This window comes from Chamaea fasciata, unplaced genomic scaffold (assembly GCF_029207755.1).
Source record: "Chamaea fasciata isolate MVZ Bird 193981 ecotype frontalis unplaced genomic scaffold, bChaFas1.0.hap1 SCAF_6, whole genome shotgun sequence".
In the NCBI taxonomy this organism is placed as follows: Eukaryota; Metazoa; Chordata; class Aves; order Passeriformes; family Sylviidae; genus Chamaea; species Chamaea fasciata.
The window spans coordinates 65,386,750-65,412,515 of NW_027094091.1; the positions used below are offsets into that span (position 1 = coordinate 65,386,750).

The 25,766-nt window shown below is 41.0% G+C and overlaps 2 protein-coding genes across 2 annotated transcripts; one reads left to right on the forward strand and one right to left on the reverse strand.

Annotated features, from left to right (window-relative positions):
• The first annotated feature begins 245 nt into the window (after positions 1-245).
• MFSD8 (major facilitator superfamily domain containing 8) lies at positions 246-10,435 on the forward strand. Its single transcript, XM_066186671.1, has 12 exons — positions 246-370; positions 1,461-1,546; positions 2,566-2,609; positions 3,628-3,868; positions 4,188-4,301; positions 4,912-5,056; positions 5,676-5,734; positions 6,299-6,407; positions 7,361-7,495; positions 7,849-7,952; positions 8,051-8,310; positions 9,022-10,435. The coding sequence occupies exons 1-12, from the start codon at positions 267-269 to the stop codon at positions 9,235-9,237; spliced, it is 1,617 nt and encodes a 538-aa protein (XP_066042768.1). The 5' UTR covers positions 246-266; the 3' UTR covers positions 9,238-10,435.
• Positions 10,436-10,993: 558 nt separating this feature from the next.
• PLK4 (polo like kinase 4) lies at positions 10,994-23,606 on the reverse strand. The gene is made up of 16 exons (XM_066186670.1): positions 23,527-23,606; positions 22,933-23,028; positions 22,397-22,492; positions 22,190-22,304; positions 20,308-21,343; positions 18,650-18,750; positions 17,027-17,400; positions 16,295-16,399; positions 15,830-15,932; positions 15,226-15,375; positions 14,742-14,872; positions 14,277-14,368; positions 13,918-14,056; positions 13,033-13,173; positions 11,977-12,083; positions 10,994-11,605 (listed from the first exon to the last, which is right to left on the reverse strand). Exons 1-16 carry the CDS (start codon positions 23,554-23,556, stop codon positions 11,506-11,508), a joined length of 2,916 nt encoding a protein of 971 aa, XP_066042767.1. The 5' UTR covers positions 23,557-23,606; the 3' UTR covers positions 10,994-11,505.
• Between the last annotated feature and the right edge of the window lie 2,160 nt (positions 23,607-25,766).

Here is a 25,766-nt window from a genome sequence, read left to right on the forward strand (position 1 = left end):
TGGGGCGCGCGCGCGCGCGCGCGCGGGAAGCTGATGGCCCCGCCCCGCCGCGCGCCTGCCCCGCCCCGCCCCGCCCCTCCGCCAGCCGCGCGCCGCTCGGCCCCGGCCGGCAGCGCCCCCCAGCGGCGGACAGGCGGACAGGCGGACAGGCGGACAGGCGGACAGGCGGACAGGCGGACAGGCGGACAGGCGGTGGCGAGCGCGCTCGGGCGCCCCCCGGCGGCGTGCCTGAGGCGGGCGCGGGCGGGGCCCGGCGCGGCGGGGCCATGGCGGCCGCGGGCTCCGCTCCGGAGGCGCGTCCCGAAGGGCAGGAGCCGCTGCTGGGGTCCGCAGGGGCCGCGGCGGATGAGGACGAGGAGGAGGAGAGCAGGTAGGGGGTGGCTCCGCTGTGAGGCGGCGCCAGGAGGTGACGCGAGGAGCCGCCCGTGGGTGCCGCGTCCTTCCCCGCCCCGCAGCGGGAGCCCGAGGCTGGCGGCGCTGCCCGGCCGCGGTCCGGCCCCAGCCGCCGTTCCCGGTGCTCCGGAGCTCGGAGCCCGTGTCTCCGACCGTGCCGGGCCCCGCTGCGGGAGCGGGCCGGCGGCTGCTTCCCTCTGTGGGGAAACACAAACCTCACTGGCTTGGGAAGTTCCTAAAAAACGCCAGACAGGATTGATGTGGAGCAGAAGTCTGGGTGTTTAGTAGCAGCCTTCGTGTGTGGGCAGGTGTTCGGCGCTTGAGGTTTTTTTCCCCCTTCTGGCAGCAGAACGAGTGTCTTGAACTTAAAATCGCAGATACGCCTAAGTCTAGGTACAGCTTACCTACACAGCGTTTATAAACTGTGTTTAGGCATCTATATATCTGTAACCTGAGTCTACATCATCTGAATAGAGGTTACTTTGTAACTTAGTTTGTAACTTCTATTTTAATTGTTTTTCAGTCCTTGCAATCTACACCGATATCTTTTACACACGAACTTTTACGTTGTATATTTCTATTTTCTCATCATAAGAACAGACTGGCTGTAGCTTTTAGTCAAGTCAAGAGTTGCTCAGGTTTGTGGTTCTTTTAAGGTTACAACTGTGAGGAAATGTCTTGGGATTTATGGTTTAACAACCATTTTTTAAAGCTTTTATATGGTCTGTGATTCTCCAAAGTTTTTTATATGAATCATAAGATTCTCCAAGCTTTTATATGATAAAGAGTTTGCAGAACTGAAGACCTCCCTAGATCAAGATCTCTCTGTGTGACATTTGGGGTGTGATAGCATTTCTGTTGTTTTGTTTGATTTGTTAACCTAGTATTTTTCCATCGAAAAATAAATTCTTTCTAGTCTTTGCTGAGCGGAAATCCACTTCTGCTTAATAAGTTACACAACTGTATTGAGAGGTTGGTGGAGAGTGTTTTCAGTGGCATGTGGGAGCAACTGGAAGAGGATCTGATAACGATTTCTTTCTCTCTCTTGCTTTTTGTTGTAAACCCAGGGATGTTGTGGAAACACAGGAACATTATAAGAGCAGGTGGCGATCCATCTGGATCATGTACCTGACCATGTTTCTCAGCAGTGTGGGTGAGTAAATCCATGTGGAATTCGATGTTACTTGTTTAATTAATATGCTTTGGTTTGAAAATGACAGGGCTTTCTAAATTCCAACTGCAGATCTTCTTTAGTGCTGCTGTTCTAACCTCAAAAGAGGTGCATTGTTTGATTCTTCAGAAGACAATATATGAATCTAGCAAATCAAACGGAAAATTCCATCTAATGAGATAAATAATAAAACTGGTTTTACACAAAATGCTGTGTTACATAAGTCTGTGCCCCCCTAATAGTTTGGAAGTGGCAGAAGGTAGTGGCAAGGTGAGGGTATTGCTCAGAACTGAACAAAACAAAGGTTGCACTTTTATCATCCAGAGTGAAACTTCTAGGGAATGAAAACAGAAATAAAGTGGAGTTCTAAAGAGGTATATATGCTGTCTATTTCAAAACATGTATCAAAACTTGTTTTCTCCTACTGGACTTTGCATCTCCATTGCAAAACAAATTGAAATTTTATTCCTAAATGACTCCCCCCAGAAACAAGAATGCTGTTGATTTTTGACCTGTGATGACTTCCTGTGGGCCTGGAAATTATCTTGGTGTTGATAAGATACTTCACTAACTCTTTTTTTTTGTTTGTTTTGGTTTGGTTTGGGGTTTTTTTTTTGTTTTTTTTTGGTGGTTTTTTTTTTTGGGGGGGGGTGTGGTTTTTTTGGGGTTTTTTTTTGAGGAATTGAAATCTCTTTGACAAATGAATACAGATATGTCAGTATATCAAGAAATTGTTTTTACTTTGGGGATCTTGTTGTCTTTCCATTGGGAGGACAAGATAGGTGTTTTTTTGTTTAGTGTGTATGCACCTGTAAAGTGATCTTTTGAAAATAGTTCCTCCTGTTAGGAGGAACTACCACGCCTTTAAAAAAGCAGGAAATGCACAGGTTTATACTAGAATACATTTAGAAGCAGAAGAATGAACTTGTAATGTGTTTCAGGAAAGAAAATAACTGATAAAAATGGCAAATAAAATAACTTCCGCTTTTACTGTGTTACAGGTTTCTCAATTGTTATTATGTCTGTGTGGCCATATCTCCAAAAGGTTTGTAAATATGTTTGGGGTTTTTTTTAATAATTAAGACCAGAAAACTCCTGCTCAGAAAGAAGGTGATACAAAACCTGGCGTTTTATTTAGGAAGAGAAAAAGTAGAGGGAAGTTAGTGTCTTTAAGAGACTTTTGTTCTGCCATCCACTTAGACAGCTTTTGTTATTTCTTGCAAAATCTGTCAGTTTTTTTTTCCTGAGTTGATAAAGGTACATCATAATCCAGAAATGTTTGGTTTTCTAATATCATGATTTCCTGGAGACTGAATCAATAGAAGTCTTGTTATGAAAACATAGCAGACAAGACTTGTCTGTGCTTTGGGGAAAAAAAAAAAAAAAAGAAAAAAAAAAGAAAAAGAAAAAAAAAAGAGGAAACTGGAGGTAGAAGTGGCTCTGTAAATGTCACATTGTTGCACATAGATATTGATATTCCTAACAGGGGATTGCCATTGTTCCTGTATAGTGATTTTAGTTTCTTTGGGAGTTTTTCACCTCTTAGTTGCAATCTTAAAAGCAGCACAAAAATCTCTAAAACTTCAGTTTAATCTGTGGTAGGATTTTAGTGCCCCTGGAACTGTAGCAGGCAGTTTATTTGGAAGAATATAACCTGGGCAGGGACCTAGAGGTGTCCCTGCAAGTGAGGCTGATGCTGATTTCTTGCAGAAGACAAGAAAATGCATGACCAGCCTTGTAAATCAGGACAGATTCAGGCATGTGCAGAGACAATGGCAGTGACTCCTTGCCTGCCATGCTGCTTAGGTTCTGTCTCTAGCCCAGAGCACAGCTGCACAAAAACTGGAGTTTGCTGCAAGTGAGCCATTCCCAGGCTTGGAAGCAAAGCAGATTTTATTGGTTTGGTGCATTGCTGGAGAGAGTGAGCCAAGGTTTATTACCTCAGACAAAGCATTACAGTACAGAGTCCCTGGTGTCCCAGGTCCTCATTCTAGAAGGGTGTTACTGATGATATAAAATACTCCAGTGCTTTACCCACAGAACTGACTCACATGTTCCTGCAGATTGATCCAACGGCAGATGCGAGTTTCCTGGGCTGGATTATAGCTTCATACAGCATTGGCCAAATGGTTGCCTCTCCCCTCTTTGGATTGTGGTCCAACTACAGGCCCAGGAGAGAACCTCTGGTCATTTCCACTGCTATTTCAGTAGCTGCTAACTGTCTCTATGCCTACGTCCACGTGCCCCATTCCCACAACAAGTACTACATGCTGACTGCCCGTGCTCTCGTGGGGTTTGGAGCAGGTAAGCACAGCAGGATTCACATTTCTGGACATTATTACACTCTGTGTCTCGTGTAAGATGGTTAACATAATGTTTTAATTCCAGATTTACCATTATGTGAATGATAACTTAATATTTAACAGAGCAAACGGTTGGCCTGTAGTAGTTTGTAACAAAATTGTGTAATTGTGCTGTTGTGTAAAAATCCTAGGGGGAGTACTGGCTTTTATTGTCTTGCAAAATAAGAAGCAAACCCCTAAAATAAATGTCAGTCAACAGTTTAACAACATGAACTTGATCTTTACCTGAACACTTGCTTGCTTTGGGGTTTTTTTTGCAGGAAATGTGGCTGTAGTTCGGTCGTATATTGCGGGTGCCACTTCTCTGACAGAAAGAACGAGTGCCATGGCCAATACCAGTGCCTGCCAAGCAGTTGGCTTCATATTAGGGCCAGGTAAAGCAAAAGCTGCTTTCCTCACTTCTCTTGTTAGCTTGAAATTGGGCATTGGAAGTAGGAATCCTCAGCAGCTGTATGCAGGGGATTTTAAGCACAGTTTGTCAATGATATCACAACTGAATAAATGGGGTCCACTCATCTATATTTCTGTAGGCCAATATAAATGAAACATTCTTGTCCAATTGCTCTGCACCAATTTAAAATTTAATTTAAACACCCCCCCACCACTACATCTTTTCTCTCTGGTTTGCCCTTAGCACGAGGGATAATCCAGTCCCAGGACCAGGGTTTTCCGTGTAGGAGCAAGAGGAAAAAAGAGTAAATTGTCTGTCTGCCAAGAAAATTAACCATTGGTACACTTAGATTTCAGTTCTATAAGTGTCATGATGCTGTTTATACTGTTTATTTTATGTCATCAAGTACTTTCCTGGCTAGCTGAGATCCCACTGCTGTCCATTTTGTTTATTTAGAGTAGGATTCTCAAAATGTAAAAGATTTGACAGGTATAATACTTAAGTTTTACTTGGCAATTAGAACAACTTTTCTTACGTGTTCTAATGTTTTTTAATGGTTCCCAAGATTTTCACAGTACATTGATGTTTTTAAGTTTTTCAGACATGTTTTACACTTATTGGAGAAGAAGGAGTAACGTGGAAATTCCTTTGTCTTCAGCTGAACATGTACACAGCACCAGTTTTATTTGGAGCTCTCTTAGGTGTTATTAATATCATTCTCATCTTTGCCATATTCAGGTAATTAAGTGAAGAAAAACCTTATAAATACCCTACCTTGTTTTTGTGGGTGACTTGTAGCAAATAATATGCTGCTCAGCAGGAGGAGTAGTACACCTGAAATCCAGAGTGCTAAAACTTTAAGTTGTTACTTATTTTTTCTGTGTTTCTACCTTCTTTAATACCTTTATTTTTCTGATACTCATAAATGAATCTTGAGGATGTTAAAGTTAGAATGTAAACTGATTTAAAAAGTACAGATATTAGACTATAAGGCTTGTAATAGTTTTAATGTTGGTAGTTGCTGTCCGTGCTTTTTCTCCAAGGAGAAGTAAGGTTGGCTTGTCTGTAGGGATCTCACTGTCTGTGTCTTTCCTTTAAGAATCTCAGGGGGGATTTTTATTCATTATCCCACTGGTGCAATGCTTATGGATGCATGATATTCTCCCACTAGAATATTTCCTTTCTTGAATAGGTTGGTGTTCACTGCAGTCAGGTGTCAGCTTTGTAGATGATGTTTAATGGAGCTGCAAATAATTGTCATATAGATTATATAATTTACAATTATTTTAATAGAAACTTGATGCAATAGTAGATCAAATAAATATGTGTATTAATGAAAAAAGTTCTAAATTTCTAGGGAGCATCGAGTGGATGACATGGGACGACAGTACAAAAGTATCAATTCTGATGGAGAAGGTATCAGTGTTCCCTTGAAAACTCCTTCTGTGATTATAATTTCGAAGTACTCTCTTATTATATAGAAGTATTTAGAAGTATTCTGAAGTCTGATGCACTGGGAAGTTGATGTGGAAAATCTTTCCCTAGCTGGTCCAGAAATTGCTTCATTTATCATGTTGTGTCCATAGTGCTGTCTGGTAGCAAAGCAGGAAAAAAAATTTGGATCCTTCCATATTTTCACCCTGAGAATTCTGCTGTTTAATTTTGATCTTTGAAGAGAATGTTTTGGTTTCCATTGTTCAGATATTTCAAGAAGTTTGCTTATTTTGCTGTCACTCAGGACTCACTGGGAAAACGTGTAACCAGTTTGAAAATAATTTTCTCTAATTGCCAGCAGAATTGAAATTTCAACAACTATATTTTGATGTAAAAATTTTATATATTGACTGTCAAAGTATAACTGCCTAGCTGCCCACCAGCTAAATACTTAGAAGACTAAAGGAATCATGACTGTTTGTAATTTGTGGTGGTATAAGAAAAAGCTCAGTGTGCAGCTGAGGTAATTGTTTTGTGTTGCTGCAGGAAGTGATGTTCTGGATCAGAACACAGAAGGAAGCATTGACCACGTTGCTGTGGTAGCACTCAACATTCTCTTCTTTGTCATCCTCTTTGTGTTTGCTGTCTTTGAAACGTAAGTTTTGTCTATTTGCTCTCAAAATATTCACACATGTAGAGGCTTTTCTGTTCCACTCACCTTCCTAACTTCCTAAGCAGAAGTCCAAAACCACAGGCAATCAAGTTGATGTGTACTGATACAGTAATGAATTAAAGGTCAGTAATAACTAAAGATGTGTACAGTTTGTGGTATAGAAAACATAAATGTAAAAGCTTTTGAATGGAGGCAAACCCATATCCTCAACTTTTTAAGTATTCAAAAAAAAAGTTTAACTTGAGCTGCCTAAAATCTTCAGAGGAAATATGTTTTTAGCTGAGGATCTTGTTCTATATTTTTTGTTTTAGTTTTGTGTGATATCTTAGTATGACACTGATTATCTCCAAAAGCTTTAGTGCATCTCTTATTTCAGTGATGATGAAAACAATTGTTTGATAGAGTTAATGCAGTTGTATTCTGAAATACACTGTTTTATATGGCTTTTTAGCTTAAAGAGGTATGTTATTCACTGCCAAATTTTCTGTGTGTAAGAAAAAAAATGTAAAACATCATTATCTCAGGCTCAAATGTACTTCATTTTTTTTTGACTTGGAAAAAATTTTTGAGGATTTAAGATTTATTCTGCAAGTTTTTTTGAGCTCTAATGTAGTTAAAATTTGTTTTACAATATGGCTCTGTCATAAGTTGCATTATTTTTAGAAAACGGAGGTTCAAGAGATTGGTGGGTTGCTGAAACTTAAATGGTATCAAAAGTTTATTATTTTTGTTCTCTCAAGGTCTGATTTTTTTTTTTCTGTCTATTACCCTTGCTTGGCTTTCACTCCATCATCTTTTCATGAACTATCAGAAATAGATCAATGATGCTTCGGAGTACGGCTGCTGTAGTGCACTGATGTTTGGGATGATACGTGTGTGGACACCGATGGATGGAAGATTTTCATGATCACTGTGTTTTTGTTCTGTCATTTCAGGATAGCTACTCCACTGACAATGGATATGTATTCCTGGACCAGGAAAGAAGCTGTTTTTTATAATGGAATAATCCTTAGTGCCATTGGCATTGAATCAGTTATTGTTTTCATGGTGGTTAAAACACTGTCCAAAAAGTAAGTTTTTGGGATTTTGTGACTTATGTTGGCTAAATGTGAAAAACTTTATGGCAAGTCTTCTACTTGGTAATGAGTCTGGGTTTACTATGGCAATGAAATACTTCCAGTTTTGGCACAGCTTCATTGTTGTGGTTGTTCTTTATTCTGTTAACATAACTCTCTTATTTGACTGTCTTTTACCCTTGAATCACAAGAAAATCTGGTTTTAAGTTACTGTGATTTTGTAACTTTTCTTGCCAGTGTTTTGGTCAGATATCATTTCCACGAACTAATGGGCTGTGTCATTAGCAGCTACCCAAGTTTTATATTAATTAAATGATGCATTTAACTGCAATTTCATTGTTTGGCAGGACTGGTGAGCGTGCCATACTCCATGCAGGCTTACTGATTGTCTTGGTTGGATTCTTTATCTTACTGCCCTGGGGGAAGAAACTACCAAATATCCAGTGGCAAGGTATAGATCAAGTCTTACTAGACCACCTTTGTAGTGTTCTTTTGAAAGCCTTTTATTGCACTTTCGTTCTTGATGATGTGAATAATTTATTTTTACAGAAATAAAGAACACCACCATTCCCAAAACAGCCCCCAGTGAAATGTTGGCACCTTTCTGGAGTTTGCCAGAGCTGCAGCTGCCGTCCAACCACACAGCAGAGCCCGTGGGCTGCCCTGTCACACAGTCCTGGTGCCTGAACACTCCCATGATCTACCTGGCCCAGTACATCAGCTCTGATGTGCTCATAGGCCTGGGCTACCCCGTCTGTAATGTCATGTCCTACACTTTGTACTCAAAAGTCCTAGGACCAAAGCCTCAGGTCAGCACCAGCCCTAAATGGTTTTATTTCATTTGCTCTGCAAGACTTGCACTCTCTTTCTTAGAATGACAATATTTACCTATTAGCTAAAATTCCTTTTGTCATCAGCCAAATAATAGTGTGTTTTAAGCAGGGCAGAACTTTGCAGGAGCTCCAATCTTCTTTAAAATCCAAGGCAAGTCTGTAGGGGACTCACAAAGCAAGGCTTGTGCTGTTTATGCAGATTTTAAAACATGAAAATTTCATGACTGTTCTGGCAGAGTCCTTTTTGTACCTACCAATTACAGATGTGGAATACCAGTATGGAATAATGTCTCTCTCTTACTAAGTTTATTATATAAAGACTACAAATGCTACTAGACCTCCAGTATGGGCATTTTTAAATAGTGAAACACTATAGCAAACTTACATTATTCCTTAACAAAAAATTCTATTCCCCTTTTGCCTATTTTTTTTCATGTTATATTTTGGTGAAAGAGGCTTCATACTTTGGGCCAGAACATTAGAAAGCCCTAGAGTGGAGCCTTGGAACTAAGGCTTGGAGAGGCTGAGCAGTACTCTTGGAAACAAAGTAATCAGTGTCTTAATGAGTTAAGGAAGATAAGTGGTTGTTTAAATACTTCTAAATTTTCTAGTTAGGCTAATGGGTTGGAATTAATGGCAAGCTGAATAATGCCTGTATCACTTACATAAGCTTTTGATCTGCTCTAGGGTGTCTACATGGGATGGTTGACTGCCTCTGGAAGTGGAGCACGGATCCTTGGGCCTGTTTTTGTGAGCCAAATCTACACTCACCTGGGCCCACGCTGGGCATTCAGCTTGATCTGTGGAGTAGTTGTAGTCTCTCTCTTACTCTTGGAGATAGTATACAAGAGACTTATTGCATTTTCTGTCAGATATGGGAGAATGCAGGAAGACAATTGTTAAATACCTTAAAAAAAAAAGAACCCAAACATAAAACAAGCAGAAGTAATACTTAGTTTATTACTGCTTTTGAATGAGGAGTACCTAACCACTGACCTTGTTGGCTGTGACCTGTACTTACACATTGATAGAACACTTAACCTGGTCATACCCCAACACCTGGTTACCCCTGCTGCAGCTGGCTGTCATGTCCTGCTTTTCTAGCAGCAGAGGAAGGAATGTGACAGGTTAGAGCAATACAATGGCACATTTGAAGTGTGTACAGTTTATATGATGTACATGTGCACTGCGTGCAGCTGTGAAGGTCACAGGTTATGTGCATCCTTTCCAGAAAGAAGTGAAAGAAATATTATCTTGATTCTGTGAATCAGGATTAGTAACTCTTTTGTAACTACAAGATTAGTTGAGCTGCATGCACTTTGTGTGGAGACACCACTACTTGAGCAAACCTGATGTTGGGTTTCTTGGCTTGTAAGCACTGGTTAACACAGGCTATCTGGTTCTGGAGCCTGGTACTTCCCCTCCAGGATTCCAAATGCCAGGTGACAGAAGCACAGAGGAAGGTAGGTGCCCTCCACACAGGTAGTTGATGTGAGATTTTGGTCTTTAGGTTGACCAAGAGCCATTGAAAATCGGTTTCAGCAGTTGTTACTGGAACTCCGGTGACCCAAATGTGCAATTTTTCCTCTACTGTTTTGCTGAATGCCTTTCTCTAGCAAGAAGGATAACCTGCACCATTGAAACATGCACAGTTTTCTTAACTACAGGAAAAAACTCTTAAGCGCAATAGTTTACACTTTTGTGCTTGGTGAGAATGAATGCACTGTGCTGAGCAGTGGTGAATTAAATGAAAGAAAAATGGCTGCTAGGTGTTCACTATTACCTGCAGACTTCTATTTTTTCTGATACTAGGGTACAAGAAAGAAGAATTTACACTGGTTTAGTCATTCAGACTTTATTTTAAAAACTGGGACTGTAATTTCCCTTCGTAATGGGGCCTAAGCTCATCTGTATGGGTTTGTTAAGTTGTTTTAATGCTACTGGGAAAAAAACCTCTGGAGTAACTCCAGTATAAAAGTTGTGGCTGCTGTCTAATGTCTCTACTATTTGAATTTAATAAATGTGATTATGTATTCCTATGTACTCAACTGTTCAAACACTAAGAAACTACTGAATTAAAAGATGATTTTTTCAATACTGACTGAAGGGGATACAGAAGTTTTATTCCAGCTACAGAGTCACAAAATGTTGTGGAAAAGGACTTCACTTTTATAAGCTGATTTGTAGTAAGTGCTACTTGTATATTGTTCTCGATGTTCCTAGTGCTAAATTCTTTATTTGCAAGCTGACTTACTTGATTTGGGTATGACAAAGCAACCCAAGTTCCGTCTTTTAAAAACAGTAGCTGAGCAAGGAGAACTGGCTTGAAGCAGTTCAGCTGAGCTGTGCACACAGCCAGCACCAGCTCCTCTGAAACTCTTCATCCTCTCCCCTCCAGCACCATTTTGGATCCCAGTCCATTTAAGATCTTTTCCTGCCTGATAAGGAAGCCAGAGAGTATTTAAGTACAGATGTAAGCACCATCAGAAGTGTTAGCACAACTTGAAGCCAAATGCTTAGGAGAAAAGCTACTGTTAATGCTACTTCAGTTGCTGTAAGTATTACTCAATGTGTAAAACAAGGTAAAACCACCCAAAGTTTTTAACTTTTCTCCTTTAACCTTTACTTGACCATAAAACAAATAAATAGATCCAGACAATTACCACTGCATTTATTTATTTTTTTTTTTGTATAACATGATTGTGCAGGGAAGTTTTAAGTTGCTGCTACAAAAAATAAAAACAGTTATAAAACATATACATATTTACATATATTACTTGTAAGACATAAAAATATAAGTTATTTACAAATACAAATACTTGAACAGCACAGATGCATTTTCCTTGATTGTTGGCACTGAGTAAGCAGTGGAGTAAGCAAAAAAATAGAACAGATTCAGATTATTTCCAAAGACTTAATGCAGTCAAGAACTAAGTTCCTCAAAGTTTTGCTTGAGTGAGTTCATCCATCCCTTTAATGAAAAGTATGTTTTGTACGATACTTCACACACAATTTGCTACACATGAAGAGAGTAACCCTCCCCTTCCTAACTTTTTACCAGATTTTGGAAGAATCTCTGCATAAGCTGAGTAAGATCAGTCACTCTGCTGGGAAGTCAGTGAGTGAGTTTTTTTATTAAGCTCTTGTGCCGTGACAGCCGGTTTCCTTTAATCAGTGAGGACCAGCTGGATTGGTAAACATTACAAGAATAGAAGACAGACAGTGCAGCTTCTCTTTGATGTATTCTGGCAACTTATCATCTTCTCCATACCTAGAGTGGCAAAGCAGCATAGAAAAATGGAGATGCTAAAATAATTTGTTTTATTTCTTGACAATATAGTTACTTCAAAACACTACGTTCCTCAACCTCCCTGTTTTTAATACCATGCAAGAATAGTGGCTGTACTCTGGAGACCAAGTAGATGGATTCCCAGCTTGTTTTACTCATTTGTTACCCAGAGTTCAGCTATAGGTGCTTCTCTTTATTTAATAAGCTTACATTAGCCAACCAACTGTGAAGTGATGGCAATGCTAAGGTTTAAAATTTACAAACCAAAATCAATAGCAGCTGTGAAGTTATCTGATGTACAACAGCCTTGTACATCATGTACCTGGATGTTTCTATGGCGGGAGCAGACTCACCTCGTTGTTTGGCCATCTGGAGAAGTGTAAGTGATGGAAGAGACACCTGCTTGGGCTACCAGCTGGGATCCATCATTGAACTGAACCCATACTGCTCCACTGGTCAGCTGATGAGAAAAGTCACATTGTGGTTTGAGCATATGAAATACAAAATTACAAACGTAGAACTTTGCTAGTAATGGAAGCTGAAAGCTTTTCAAAATTACTGAAGGGACGTAGGTATTTTGGTCAGTCTTTAGCCATGCAAGACAAAGATTGCATGGCTATTGCTTTGGAGGAAGTAGTAGTCTCATGCTGACTTCCTCAGGTTTCAAATTTTAGTTATCCTTGTCAATGTCAGACAAATAATGAATTACCTTTAGCTTAACCAATCCTAAAGGAATTTTATGAAGGGCCAAACACTAAAAAGAGGCCCATTTGAGAGAGTTCACAGCTATACACAAGGTAGAGTTGTGTGTGTGTATATATATATATATATATATATATATATATATATATATATATTTATCTCAAGAGAAATTTTTCTGTTAGGACAGAAAGCTTACTTTATCTGGATTGCCAATAACAATGTTTTAAACCTAAAGCTTATCCAACAGAAAAGCAGAGGGAAAATGGCTTTGCAAGGAAACAGCTCTTCCTGTTGTAGAGGAAGATGGATTTCTCTTGTACAGATCTGGTAGATATCTATTAAAAACTTTGTCATGACACCTTTGCATCTGTATTAGTGAACAAAGAAGTTAAACAGTGTCAGTTTTTTACTAGAGTCAAATTTAAATGACAAAGGACGCTGAAATAGGCAATAATAACCACAGGAAAACTGTGGTAACTGAGATACTGAACTATTATTTTGGTTTCTTCCACTTACGTAGTTCACTGTAGTTTTTATCTAGGATACTTATTTAAAAGTGTCTTTCTCCATACAAATTTTAGACTTACTGTAGTGCACAACTGAATGATTCCTCACAAATCAAGTATAAAGTTTGCATAATGACTTAAAAACACATCTCAAATTAGTAGAAAAAAAGAATAGACATGCCTCCTTTATTAGTTTCTCACCTGAGAAGCCCAACCAACATTTTTCACAAAGACAGATTTGACAAGCTGGGCTGAATTTGGACTGCATTCCGTTTGATGAACGGAGGAGCACGTCTGTTCAACAGTGTTAGTCAGAAACGTAGGCTTTTCATAGGACACCACCTAAAACCCAGAGATAAACAGAATTAACAGCCTTGGCATTAATCCTCCTGATGAGCTGTAGTGGTCAATTGCCACCTGTTCATGCATACAGAGAGATTTAGCCTCTCTGCTTCATTTAACAGCATTACAATATAAAAACCCCACAGCGACACAACTTTTTGTTGTCTGTTCACTTCAGCCAGGTGGAAATGGTCAGATTCTGTCCTAGGGACACGAACTACACAATCAGACAGATGCAGATCCAACAAATGTAGACTGATGGATATTCAACAAAGCTCACAATACAAACTCAGTGTGCCAGGAGCCCAGTGTAATTCAGTCAGCTGAGGAAGTTTTATCAGGAACCAAAGCCTGGTGGGCCTTTTAAACAAGCCAGATGAAATTGCTCACAAAGCCTTATTGGCTACACGTATATTCTCACTTACCCTTGTTTTATAGACACCATTTGTTTAACAGCACCAAGGGCACATCAGAGCTCTCAAGACTGTGCTGTCTAACACAAGTAAGCAATTTTCAAACTCTGTTCCCAGGAGGCATTTGTGGTAAAGTTTTGGAGGGTTCTGATTTTTTAGGTGCTCTTAAATCCAGATATCAAAAGTTAGTTGAAATCAAAGTTAACATTTCTAGCCAGTATGCTCACAAATGGCTAATAAAAGCCTGTGCCCATACAAATGTAATCCCACTAATTCAAGTAAAACAGCAATAAGGGAGACTGGTCTCCATGGTACATCCTTGTGTACTTACAGGAGCACAGTCTGCAGTCTGAACTGGAATAGAACTGGCACTTTTACTTCTATCAAATGCCACAACTTCTTTTGAATAGTTTGTCTTGTCCAACAGTGGAGGTGCTACAGCCTGTGGTGATTCAGTATTACCTGGTTTTCTGGAAGAATAATGAGAAAAACAGGGAAAAGGTCTGTCCAAAAGGGGTTAAAGAAACAAGTGAGGAGATATAGCTCTTCCTTCATTTTACCATGGACCATCTGATGGCAGGAGTCTTCTGCACAACTGTTTTTCAGTTCAAATGTATTAAGTATTCAATAAGTATTCAATAAATACATAAATATTCAAATGCATCCATATTTTGAACTGAAAGATATTACCTTCCAACAATTATTGGAAAAAACGGAGCACTTCCACTCCTTTTCTCTTCTTCCAAAACAGCACATTCCAGTGCAAGGCATATACGATGTCCCTGAAATGAGAAGTTCATTAAAGTTTGAAATTGAGACTTGTGTAACTATTTCATAAATGTTTAGTGTGGCAAGTGAGCCCACACAAGGAAATTTCAATAGTACTGAATTTTTCAATTTGTATAAAGCAGCTTCATCTGTAGTGTTTAATCCTTTCACCAGACAGGCAAACCTGCTTTACACACTAGTAAGAATTTCCTCTCAGTCTCGCTTGTGAGGGATTGTAACCAGTACCTCTACTCTGATATTGGCTCTTCCAAAAAACACCATCCTCCCTCCTTAACAGAAAAACATGGAAAGCCACACAGGAAACACATTAATGAAAGCTGAATTTCCAGGAAGTTGCTTTGCACTGGTACAGGTAAAACACCTTACCTCATTTGCATGATCTATATAAGCCTGGATTTCCTTCTTCAACCCTGCTTCGCTTTCTCCTTTCAAAGTGAAGGATTTCCCTGACTTTTCAATCACACGAGTTATACCAGCTGTCTTATGGATCTTTGCTCCTGCAACAAAGTGTGGACACTTTCAGTGTGAGCGGTATGAAATAACAGTTAACCATGCAAGGCTTGGAGAAGGGACATGCCTCTTTCTAAGCAGGTTAACAAGTAGCAAAGGTAGATGCAAAGAAGAGCTCATGAATAAAACCAAAGTATAATAACACTTTTGCAACATGTACTTCCTGAAGAAGGTATCAGTAAGGAATTAAAGAATCAACTAATCTACAAGTGCTAGAATAAAGGCAGAGTGCCCAGAAAACTGCCTATAGTGCGCAATTTTCTTCAAACTGGAGTGGTGGTTGTTTAGTGTTAGGCAATATGATTTACCTATTTGCATAACTGCAGAAATGAATACATACCATCATAAAAGCAAATTTCAACATCTGCAGGGGGTGAATTTTCCATCAACATGCACTTGGCGTATCTTGTATAAAACGTCACTTTGGGGGTTTTTGTTCTCACCAACTGCACAAACTTAGCTGCATACTGGTATTTTTTCCAGTACTTTTCTAAAAAAGAAAATTTAAAAAACTTTAGAATTTAGCAGATTAAACACTGTGCACCAGCTTGAAGAGAAGTAATTTAAATTATTAAGTATTTGATAGCTGAAGGTTGTGAGTAATATTTAAGTACTTGACAGGTATGTTTAAAGAAACTGACCTATTTCCACCAACAGCTCCCAGTAAGAAGGAGGAAAAGACTGCAAGAGCTTTAATTTTAGTACACTACATTGTAAAGGGGAGACTCCTTAAAGCTTCCATATAAAAGGAATCAAAACCTGTGGGTTACACTTCCTTGTGAAGTTTCAAAACATTTTCCAGTTAAACTGTAGTTTGAATCTAATTCTGAAAGGAGTTTTACTTCAGAGTGATCTGAAAAGTAACAGATAAAAGCTATAAAGTCACAAGATTCACTTAAAATATCACATTAATCATCATAATTTTAAAATAAATTTCAGGTTACCTGGCAAGTTGTCAAAATTATATGTGCAGATGCCTTCAGGAGGAGCAGGAGGTCTGTCATCAAGAAGGAAACCTCTTCCTTCATTTGGATGATAAACTGCAATCTACAAAAAGGGAACAAAAATTGTGTGTCATTGCAACTTACTACAGCACTCTGCGCTTTTAACAGGTATGGAAATAACTCACATTTTAATTAATTACTATGATTTACCATGAAAGCTCTATTCCTCTCAGCAATTATTAACAGCAGCACTTTTTCACTATTCCTTCACCTATTCCAAAAGTCAAGTCCAAATTTTCCCTGAAATAATTGCTTGCCCCCTGTATTTATATGGCTTTATTATGGAGGGGTGACGTTTACAGCTGTGCATATATAAACAGTGGATTTCAAAGAAATTATCACTTCAAAAGAAAATAACAGTTCAAAGCACTTTAAGAACAGTGAAGAAATCACAAATACACTCACCACATTTCCATCACAAGATATTCTGAGAACTTCTTTCACAAGTTCCTGGGAGCGGTGTTCTTTCAGAAACTCCATACACACTTCCCCAGTATCTAGAATGCTCACCTAAATTATATTAAATGTAAAGTTAAACAAAAAGACCTTTACTTTCTGCAAAAGGTAAGATACCACTTTTTTTTTTCCCCACAAATGCTTTAATAAATGCTTTTCTTTTTCCTGAAGTGCACTTCAAACTGATAAATGCTTCTTACAGTAACTTTTGTTATTAGTGCTATTTTTTGTAAAAGAGAGCACTTCAAGATGACTGAAGGGTATCAGCCTGGTAAGTAAGGGTGAGGCTTCTTAAGTGACAAATCAAACACAGACAGGTCTGCTCTATTATTGTTTTTATGCTTCAAGTTATTATTAACTTAAAGCATAATAATAATAGAGCAGACCTGTCTGTGTTTGATTTAGTCCTAAATTATCGTTATGTTATGTTTAGTAATTATTGTTTACTATTATTTAGTTCAAATTACTGTATATGTTATTAAGTTCTATTATGTTATTAATATGCTTTAAGCATTCTCTATACAAAAGCTAAGATGCATCTTATTAATATGATTTTAAATTAAATTATTCTAGATTAAGTTTCCTATAAACATACATTTCTGTTTTACCAAGTGATTCTTAAGAGACAGTCACACTATATGAAGCACTTCAATAGTTCCCATTTTTAGAGCTGATGCTTACCACTGCATTTTTGGTTTTTTGCCTGATGGGTTTGAGCCTGTGAGCAGTGAGAGGTGACACAACATTTCTCAGTGTGGGTTTCTGCTGTGCTGATGGCTCTTGGCCCCAAGGCTGCTTTTGTTCTGGAGTTGACCAAAGGCCACACGTAGGAGATGGTTGAATTTTCTCGTTTCTGCAGACAACTCCAGGGATGCATTTCTTTGGGTTTCTCTGGTTGAAAGAATGTGGACAGTCCCCAGGTGCATCATGATTCCTTATGTCTTTTAGGGTGTTCCATGCATTTCTTGGTGCATCTTGCTGCACATCCAGATGGTACTGAAAACCTGCACATGCATTACTCTTGCCAGTCAGGTCTGCAGGTGGTCTCAGAGGAACTGAAAGCGTCACAAAGGGACATTGCAGATTCAAAGAGTCATAGCCAGAAGGAAAAAAATCTAGTATAGCTTTAAAAGCTTTTCAAAGGATTGTCTTAGAAGGCTTATTTAAGGGAAGAATGGGATTTCTTTAATCCTCAGTCCAAATCATCAGGCCCCTTAGTACCATCAATATCAATGCTAGCAAAATTCCAGTGCTACTTAAAATAAGCTGTTCCTGTATTTCAGTTAGAATGGTCTTCAGTTTTTATACATCAGATAATTTTTAAGAATAATTTATAAACAAAATACGAAGACTTCAAATAGATTACACAATGATTACAATCAAATAGATTACTAATTCTTCTTACACAAGAATTAGTTTAATCTATTGAAAAATAGCATATTTACCATTCAGACAACCACTAGTAGTAACTAGTATTCAGATAACCACTAGTTTATCTAACTAGTGTTTTACCATCTACCAGAGATTTTAGTACTCAAAATGTTAAATGCATACTCCAAATCCCTTGTTTTATTTTTAAAATTCTTGTATTTATTTCTTTTAAACACCTGTTTTTATATTTAACCTTCCTATAACTCCTTCCCTAGATTTGATATTTAAGCCCTTGATCAACTTTCACCTCATGCACATCGCTATTGTGCTCCTTCTGCTGTGTGGCTGAACAGTTGAGAAGGGACCAAAAATTAAATAGGATTATTCTGACCATTCTCTGATTCCAGTTCCCTGTAGACAGGAAGGGAAGGAGTCCAGTAATACCAAACTCCCCAGAAAGGCCAGAATGGATTTATGGTTTATTCTTATGATTAAATTACATTATTTGCCAATGATGTAATATGATGCACAACAAAGAACCCCTCCTTCCCTTCTGTGTCTTTGTCCTTTCCTCCACCCATCCTTCTGCAGCCTTATTATCTTTCCCATTCGTTGAGGTCCCATCTCCTCTTACTGAGTTGTATTTGCACAAATAAATAACAGGGCTTTCAAGTCACCTGCTAATATTTTGTCATATATTTACACTGAGACATTTACACAACTGAGTTGTTATGTCAGGGTCTAAAATTCTGGTTTCCTCTTTGGTTTTGGGTTTCTTTTACAAGATAGTAGTAGAAAATAAGGAGCTTGTTTTAGGAAACTATGCATTCAAATTCAATGTACAAAGAAATTTTAAAAAAATAGAAAACCCCACTGAAACTATTACAAGTCACTAACTTGAGTGCAAAAATACACAAGTGATGAGTAACACACCATTTGTCTGCATGCTTCCAAGCCACTGCTGCATCGTCTCAGCCTGGGACTTCTGTTCCAACAAACCAACCTGAGGCTTCGCTGGGCACAGGTAATTTGAGCTACAAAATAAGTTACAGACATAATCAAGATTGCAGCAAAGACACTTGCACAACAAAAGTTATAATGCTACAGCTGCAGAAACCACAACACTTTTAATACATTTAGGAAATGCAGGTGGCATTTTGTAGCTCTCGGCAGCATAGAACATGCTTCTTTCTCATGGGTTAAAGACCAGGAAAATAAAATAGTTTCCAAATGGAATGAAAAGTTATGCTAATGCTGCCAGCAGTAGCTGTTCTGACACCTGGCTCTTAATTCACAGCCCTGGAGAGGACCCAGTGATGACAGGACAGCCTTGACCCCCCGTGTATCTCACTCAGCATAACAAACATGCAGCTGAAAGATGCCAAGCCTACCACCCAAAATAATTTGAATTGATATAAAATACAGTCAATCCCAAAAATTATGAAGATTTTTTTTACCAGCTTTTTAGGTGATGATATATATGTAGTCACAGGTGAACTCAAGATATAATCCACATGTTGAAGGGTAAAGAATACACACACAAAACCAGTTACTGCAGAGTCACTGATCTGTTGTAAACTCACACTAAGCTCCTGTGAGGTTTTTTTATCTCACAGGATATAGCCTGAACCTGTTTGCACTTTCTTGTAGTGATGATGACTACTTCACCACTGGTAAGGGCTCACTTATGAAAACCACCCCAAACCCACAGAATTTAAACCATCTAATTCAAGTCTGAGGACCTTGCATTTAAGATTGCTGTGCAAGCTAACTACAGGTGTAAGAGGCTTTCCTAGAATCAACTGTGTAAAAAAGGTTGTAACCATTAAGGTAATCCCCACCCTCACATTAACAGTCTGTCATGTTTACATTCAGCATGGCTTTATGAATGGGGAGCAAGAGTAAACATTACAGTAACACTGGCATAAATTTTTGATTCATCAAACATTTCTCAAACTAGAAACAATGCACATGGCCACTGAACTTTGCTCATGTCAAACACTTGAGAACAGTCAAAAAAAACTTCTTACTCCATTTACTTTTTTTTTACAGGGAAAAGCGCTTGTTTGTCTTTTCCTTGAACTGATTTGCAAAGAGAAAATATAGGAAATTATGCCAGTTCTTAATGTGGAGAGAAATGCAGGAACTAATACATGGAAGTCCTTATATTAAAACAGAAGACAATTCTTTTGATATTCTACTCATGGAAAGCCTATAGAAAGAAGCCAAGATTTTCACAAAGAAGCTATAAATAAGTACAGAACTCAATTTCAGATAATTATCTATGATTGACACTTTCCTTTCTGGTACACCACCTTTATAATCTTTTATAATCTCTGCCTAATCTTTACTAAATTTTTCTTTTATCCTCTCTAAGCTAAGAAAAAAAGTCTCTTCAAGGGATCAGCAAGTAAAAATGTTGCTAACTGCACTTTGAATGCCTTCTTCCCTCATCTGTCTCTCCTACAAAGAACAATTAGCAAGGCTCTCCACTACAATTAGTGTGGGGAAAGAAAGAATAACTTGCTTCAAGTGGAAAGAAGACAATAACAGAGCTCTAAATTTCATCTGAATAAAAAACTGATTCTTACTGTGGTTGATCTTTTACAGGTGGAGATATCTGCTCTTCAAAAGAACCAGAAGTACTAGAAGTCTTCCCCTTAAATATTTCTCCTATATCAGCATAGCTGTTGGCAGGTGAAAAGTATTCTGTGTTTTCCCTTGTTCCTATTTTAGGCTTGGAAAGCACTTCCAAGGAGTGACATCGATCCACGATGTTGGATATGCCTTGGGTCTGGCTGTGGGATGTGGCAGACCTGTCAGAGGAGTGGGCTCTTCGGAGGTAGCGGGAATGTGGCCTCTCCTCACCGGCCTGAGCGCTTCTTCCCCTGCCACTTAGGCCCGGTTCCTTTCCCTGAATTCCCCACTGTTGGAAAGAACCGCTCCCATCTCCCAATGAGTTATTACTGCTGGAATTCTTGTTCGTAGGGAAAAAAGTTATTTTATTTGGGAGCGGCTGGCCAACTAACAGCTTCTTCTTTTCCTTCAAGCAGCCACTGGTGCTGATGCTGGAAGAGCCCGTGAAGGTTGTAGAAATGGTGGCGTTTCCACTGTCCATGGAATCTTCTGAGGTTCCCAGATCTCTGCTCCGTGCAGAGCTACCCCTGGACATGAAAGGATGATCCAAGACTGAGGAAAGACTCAGGCGATCTGCCGGGTTTTTGCGCAGTAACCTGTGGATGAGGTCCTGCGCCTCTCTGGACAGGAAGGCTGGCATCTCGTAATCTGCCAGCACCACTTTATTCAGCGTGTTCCTCACCGTGTCCGTGTCAAAGGGCGGCTTCCCAATGAGCAGAGTGTAGAACATGCAGCCCAGAGACCACACGTCCGACTCCAGCCCGTGCGGGCTCCTCGTGGCGATCTCCGGGGAAATGTAATTGGGAGTCCCGCACATGGTGTAATGCTTCTCGTGAGGCATCTTCAGCTGAGTGGCCAGCCCAAAATCAGCAATCTTCACATTCATGTTGTTGGTGAGCAAGATATTGGAGAGGGTGAGGTCCCGGTGCAATATCCCATGGGAATGGAGGTACAGCATACCCGTGATAATCTGGTGCAAGAAGTGTCGCGCTGTCAAAACAAAACCAGATGTTGATTTGAAATCACAGCTCTGATGATAACTCAGCTTTAAGACTCCTATTCATCTTGCTTCTATTTTTTTCTTATTTTTAATTAAAAAAAAGTTACAAGGCTGTTTAGGTGTCAGACTAGTGGAATTGGAATTAACTCTCTTCTTTCTACTTTAAGTAAAATGGCACAGCTTTGTTCTAAAACAAAGCTTTGTTCTAAAACATGAAAACTTATGGAACGCAGGAAACAGGACCAGAAATATTTTCAATTGGTCCAAACTTTCTAAAATCAGGTTCTTAAGAATTAAAGCTAAGTTGCTCATCAACTTTTGGAGACAGATACAAGTGAAACTAATGATACCTGTATAGCAGTACACCATTAATCCAGTCCTGGGGCCTGGGTCCCAAAAAATCTCTATCTATATCATGGAATTAAATTAGAAACTGATAGAGAAGCAGGTAAGCTGGAAGAACTGAGCAAGAGGTGAGCCTGGAAGCAGTAAAGGCAGTAGTTGCCAGTTTTCCTGTTCTTCTTTCCTCTTCCCAGTCTTCACCAGCATTTCAACACAATTCTAATGACAAAGGTAAGCTCTAGCTTCTATCTGTCTCTGCCTTCTAAGATCACCATCTTTTTGTACTCCAAATAGCACACACAGAAACAAATGTATATAGAAATGCAAGTGAATATATGAACAATAATAATTAATCTCAAGATTATCACTTACACAAGATTTTAAAGTATAGAAACTGTGATGGCAGCTTTAAATACTCTTCCTCTAGAACTAAGTATTTATTGAGTGAGCCAAAACATTACTGCAGAGGGCTCCACAGACCAAGGAAACCTCACCTTCATCCTCTGAAAAGGGTTTCTTTCTGTTCTTTATGTATCTGCTCATTTCACCATTGTGACAAATCTCAAGTATCAGGTACACGTAGTTGCTATCTTCAAAATAGTTATAAAGCTGGAACATAAAAGAAGGAAAAAATTAAATTCCATTTTGTGTATGCAGCAAGTCACATATACAGCTCTCTTTACAGATGCCATGGTTCTTACCTCGAGTATAGATGGATGCTTTAGCTGACAATGTATTTTCACCTCATTCTGAACCCTCTGTACCATTCCAACTTTGTGCATGGCTTTTTTGTCTATCTGTAAGTGGATCACAGCATAACTTAGATGGTCAGTGCATATTTGCCTGGCAGTATTTAAGGATAAGCATGTTTTCACATAGCTTAATATACTCTTTTAATGAACAAGTATAATAGATAATTGGAGGGACACAACTGAAAGCAGTCAAGTGTTAACATTATCAATATTAACATTTATTAACTTTTTTTCTGAAATACTTAAGCAGAGAAACTTCAATCTGATTTTGCTATGCAGATAGGCTAAATGTAGTCAACACTAAAAAGCATTTCTGTTAACTAGCAAGCCTGTTTGGTTGTGGAGCATCTTTCAGGATCGATATATGTCCGTTATATACAAACATTCAACTCAAACATCAGTGCCCAACTGCATAACCCCAGCCTGTTGCAACTTTGCATTTGGTCTCCAGGGAGACGGATAACTTCCTTGGCCGGCTGCCTTACCATTTTGATGGCCACTTCCAGGCCGGTTTTCAGGGATACTGCTCTGTAGACCCCTGCGAAGGAGCCCTTCCCCAGGAGGTTCCCCACCTTGAAATCCTGCAAGACGAACAAACCACCCTCGTTAGCCCGGGGCTTTGTCAGTCAGGCTCCGCGGCGCCTCTCCCGATGCGGACCCTCCCACCAGAGCTGGGGAGCGCACACACCCCGGGGATGCGGGCAATCCCCGAGGCGGCCCGGGGGTACCTGCAGGGAGCTCTCCGGGGCACGGCGGCGGGCCCTGGCAGGGCCGCACAGCCACCCCCGCCGCATCCTCCTGCCGGCCCCGAACTGCCGCTGGCGCTGGCCGGGGCGGCGCGGCCGGGCCGCCTTCCCGCCGCCTCTCCCGCCGCGGCTCCCGGGACGCGGGATACGCCGCCCCCGGCTGCCATGGCAGCGCCCACGGAGCCGCCGCTCCCCACAAACACGTGGGGCCGGGGCCAAGGCGCGGGAGGAATCGCGCTCCCACAAACGCCCGCCGGCAGCGGGACGAGCCCGCGCCCGGCCCCTCCGCGCCCCGCGGCCCCGACGGGCGGCGGGAGGGGCTGCGCGCCGCACCTCTATCCTCTCGCCGATGCAGGTCGCCATGGCGCCGGCCGCTCTCCCTCGGGTCCCTCTACCGGTCGTGCCGAGGGCCTGGGCCGCGGTTGCCCATTAGGGCGCCCCGGGCCGCCCGCCCCGGCGCCGCGCCGCTCGCTCCCGGGCCCGGGGGCGGCCGCTCGGCGCCCCCCCCGCCGACATTTTGAAAAATCGCGCCGTTACCCCCGGGCCCCGCCCCGCCGCGGGACGAGGCTGCGTCTGACGCAATCGCGTCACGCCGCGACGCGCGCGCGGCCCCCGCGGCCGGGGGGGCGTGGCTGGGCAGCCGTTACCGCGCGTGCGCTCTGAGGGGCGCGCGCGACCGGCGGTGCGCGCGCGTCTCCTCAGCCCGCGTGTCCCGGGTTGAGGGAGTCCTGGAATATTGAGGGGTTGTCCTGGAAGTCATCCTGTCCCAAACCCCGCTGCCAGGGGCAGGGACACATCGCCTAGATCAAGTTGCTCGGAGTCTTACCCCACCTGGCTCTGAATATTGCTCGTAATGGGGCGTCCACAACTTCCCTGGGCAGCCTGTTCCGGTGTCTCACCGCCCTCGCAGTAAAAAATTTCTTCCTAATATCGAACCTATATTTCCCTCCTTTCAATGTGTACCCAGTGCTTCTTGTCCCATCACTACAATTCCCGATGAAGGGTCTCTCTCCCACTTCCTTATTGGCTCCCTTCAGATACGGGAACGTTACTCTGAGGTCTCCATTCAGTCTGCTCCGGGCTGAGCAGTCCCAGCTTTCTCAGCCTGCTCATCACTCCTCATCAACCTTGTGGCCCTCCTCTGGGCTTGCTCCAACAGTTCTATGTGCTTATATCAGGGACACCAGAACTATTAGCAGCGCTCCAGGTGGGGTCTCACCAGGGTAGAGGAAAAGAACCACCTCCTTTGACCTGCTGGCCCTGCTCCTTTGGATGCAGCTCAGGATTTCCTTGGCTTTCTGAGCTCACTGCCAGCTCATGCTGAGTTTTTTATCAATCACCACACCCAAAGCTGCTCTCAATCACTTCTCTGCCCAGCCTGGGCTTGCCACGACCCAGGTGTAGGACCTGGCACTTGGCTTTGTTGGACTTAGTGAGGTTTGGCTTGGCCCACCTCAGGGCTGCCAAGGTCCCTCAAGATGGCATCACTTCACTCCAGCGTGTGGACTGCTCCACACAGCTCGGAGCTGTCAGCAAATTTGCTGAGGGTGCACTCAATCCCATTGTCCATGTCACCGATGAAGATGTTGAACAGTGTTGACCCCAGAACTGACCTGAGGGTCAGCTGTAAGTCATGCTTTTTTGCAAACAAATTCCTCTTGGGTCTTTAACCTTTTTCAAAGGTATTGCAAGTCCCACTTCTGTTAGTGTGTTCCCTACTAATAGGAGGAGTTCCAGATAGGAATTGTGATGGTTTTGTGGTGGTTGTTGCTGTAATTATTGTTTGAATACAGCACAGCTTTGTTTTGAATTGTCTTCTCTGACAAGGAGGTGCAATGAGTGTCAGGCAAAACTGAGAGGCAAAGGCAGAGCGGCTGCTTTAAGCCTTTTGTGGATTTAATTCCCAAGTACCTTGTTCAATTTTCTGAAAATGCTATTTCCAGCTATTTTTTTTCTGCTGAAATAATTTCTGAACTGCGAGTTTATAAAGAAAAACACAAGAGAAGATAATCAGGAATGAACCTCATTCCATCACCTGTGCTTAGCATGCTCTTCTTGACACAAATCTTCCTTTAACCTGAGGTGCTAACACTTTATTGGGCGGACCTCTGAGTGATATGCCTGCATGTGACTTTAAAAGTATTAAGTATTGACTCTTTTGTAGTGTGTTTTATCTAAAATACAGGGTGAGACAAAACCCTGGAGCCATGTATGGGGATTCTCACATGTCCTTCAGTTCCTTCATTTGTTTATTTTGTCACAGTAGCAATTAGACCTGGTCGACAACACTTCATGACTGATGTGAAATAAAGCAACAGAGTTGAAACAAATTTATTTTTATGGGATCGACACCTTCTCTCCTATCTGTTTATGGGATGGACCTGGCTGGATGCCAGTTGTCATTGATGAATTTCCTTACTGTAATTAAGGTGAATTTAAAATGTGAGGGAACATCTTCAAGCTCCATTACCTCAGCAGGTTGATTACAATCTCATGTACTTTTCAATCCGTGGCTGCCCTATTAAAAATTAAATTTTTTTTTGGGCAAGCATGCCTTCAAACAATATTTAGAC

What these genes read in the sequence shown, in the direction of transcription:
- PLK4 (XM_066186670.1), bottom strand. Translation starts at nt 23,556, where the DNA reads ATGGCGACCTGCATCGGCGAGAGGATAGAG. An exon ending in TGGAAGCATGCAGACAAATG is followed by an intron (nt 17,401 to 18,649) that starts GTGTGTTACTCA and finishes TGACGCTTTCAG; the next exon opens with TTCCTCTGAGACCACCTGCA. An exon ending in TATCTTGTGATGGAAATGTG is followed by an intron (nt 15,933 to 16,294) that starts GTGAGTGTATTT and finishes CCCTTTTTGTAG; the next exon opens with ATTGCAGTTTATCATCCAAA.
- MFSD8 (XM_066186671.1), top strand. Translation starts at nt 267, where the DNA reads ATGGCGGCCGCGGGCTCCGCTCCGGAGGCGCGTCCCGAAGGGCAGGAG. An exon ending in CATGTTTCTCAGCAGTGTGG is followed by an intron (nt 1,547 to 2,565) that starts GTGAGTAAATCC and finishes ACTGTGTTACAG; the next exon opens with GTTTCTCAATTGTTATTATG. An exon ending in TGTGGCCATATCTCCAAAAG is followed by an intron (nt 2,610 to 3,627) that starts GTTTGTAAATAT and finishes ATGTTCCTGCAG; the next exon opens with ATTGATCCAACGGCAGATGC.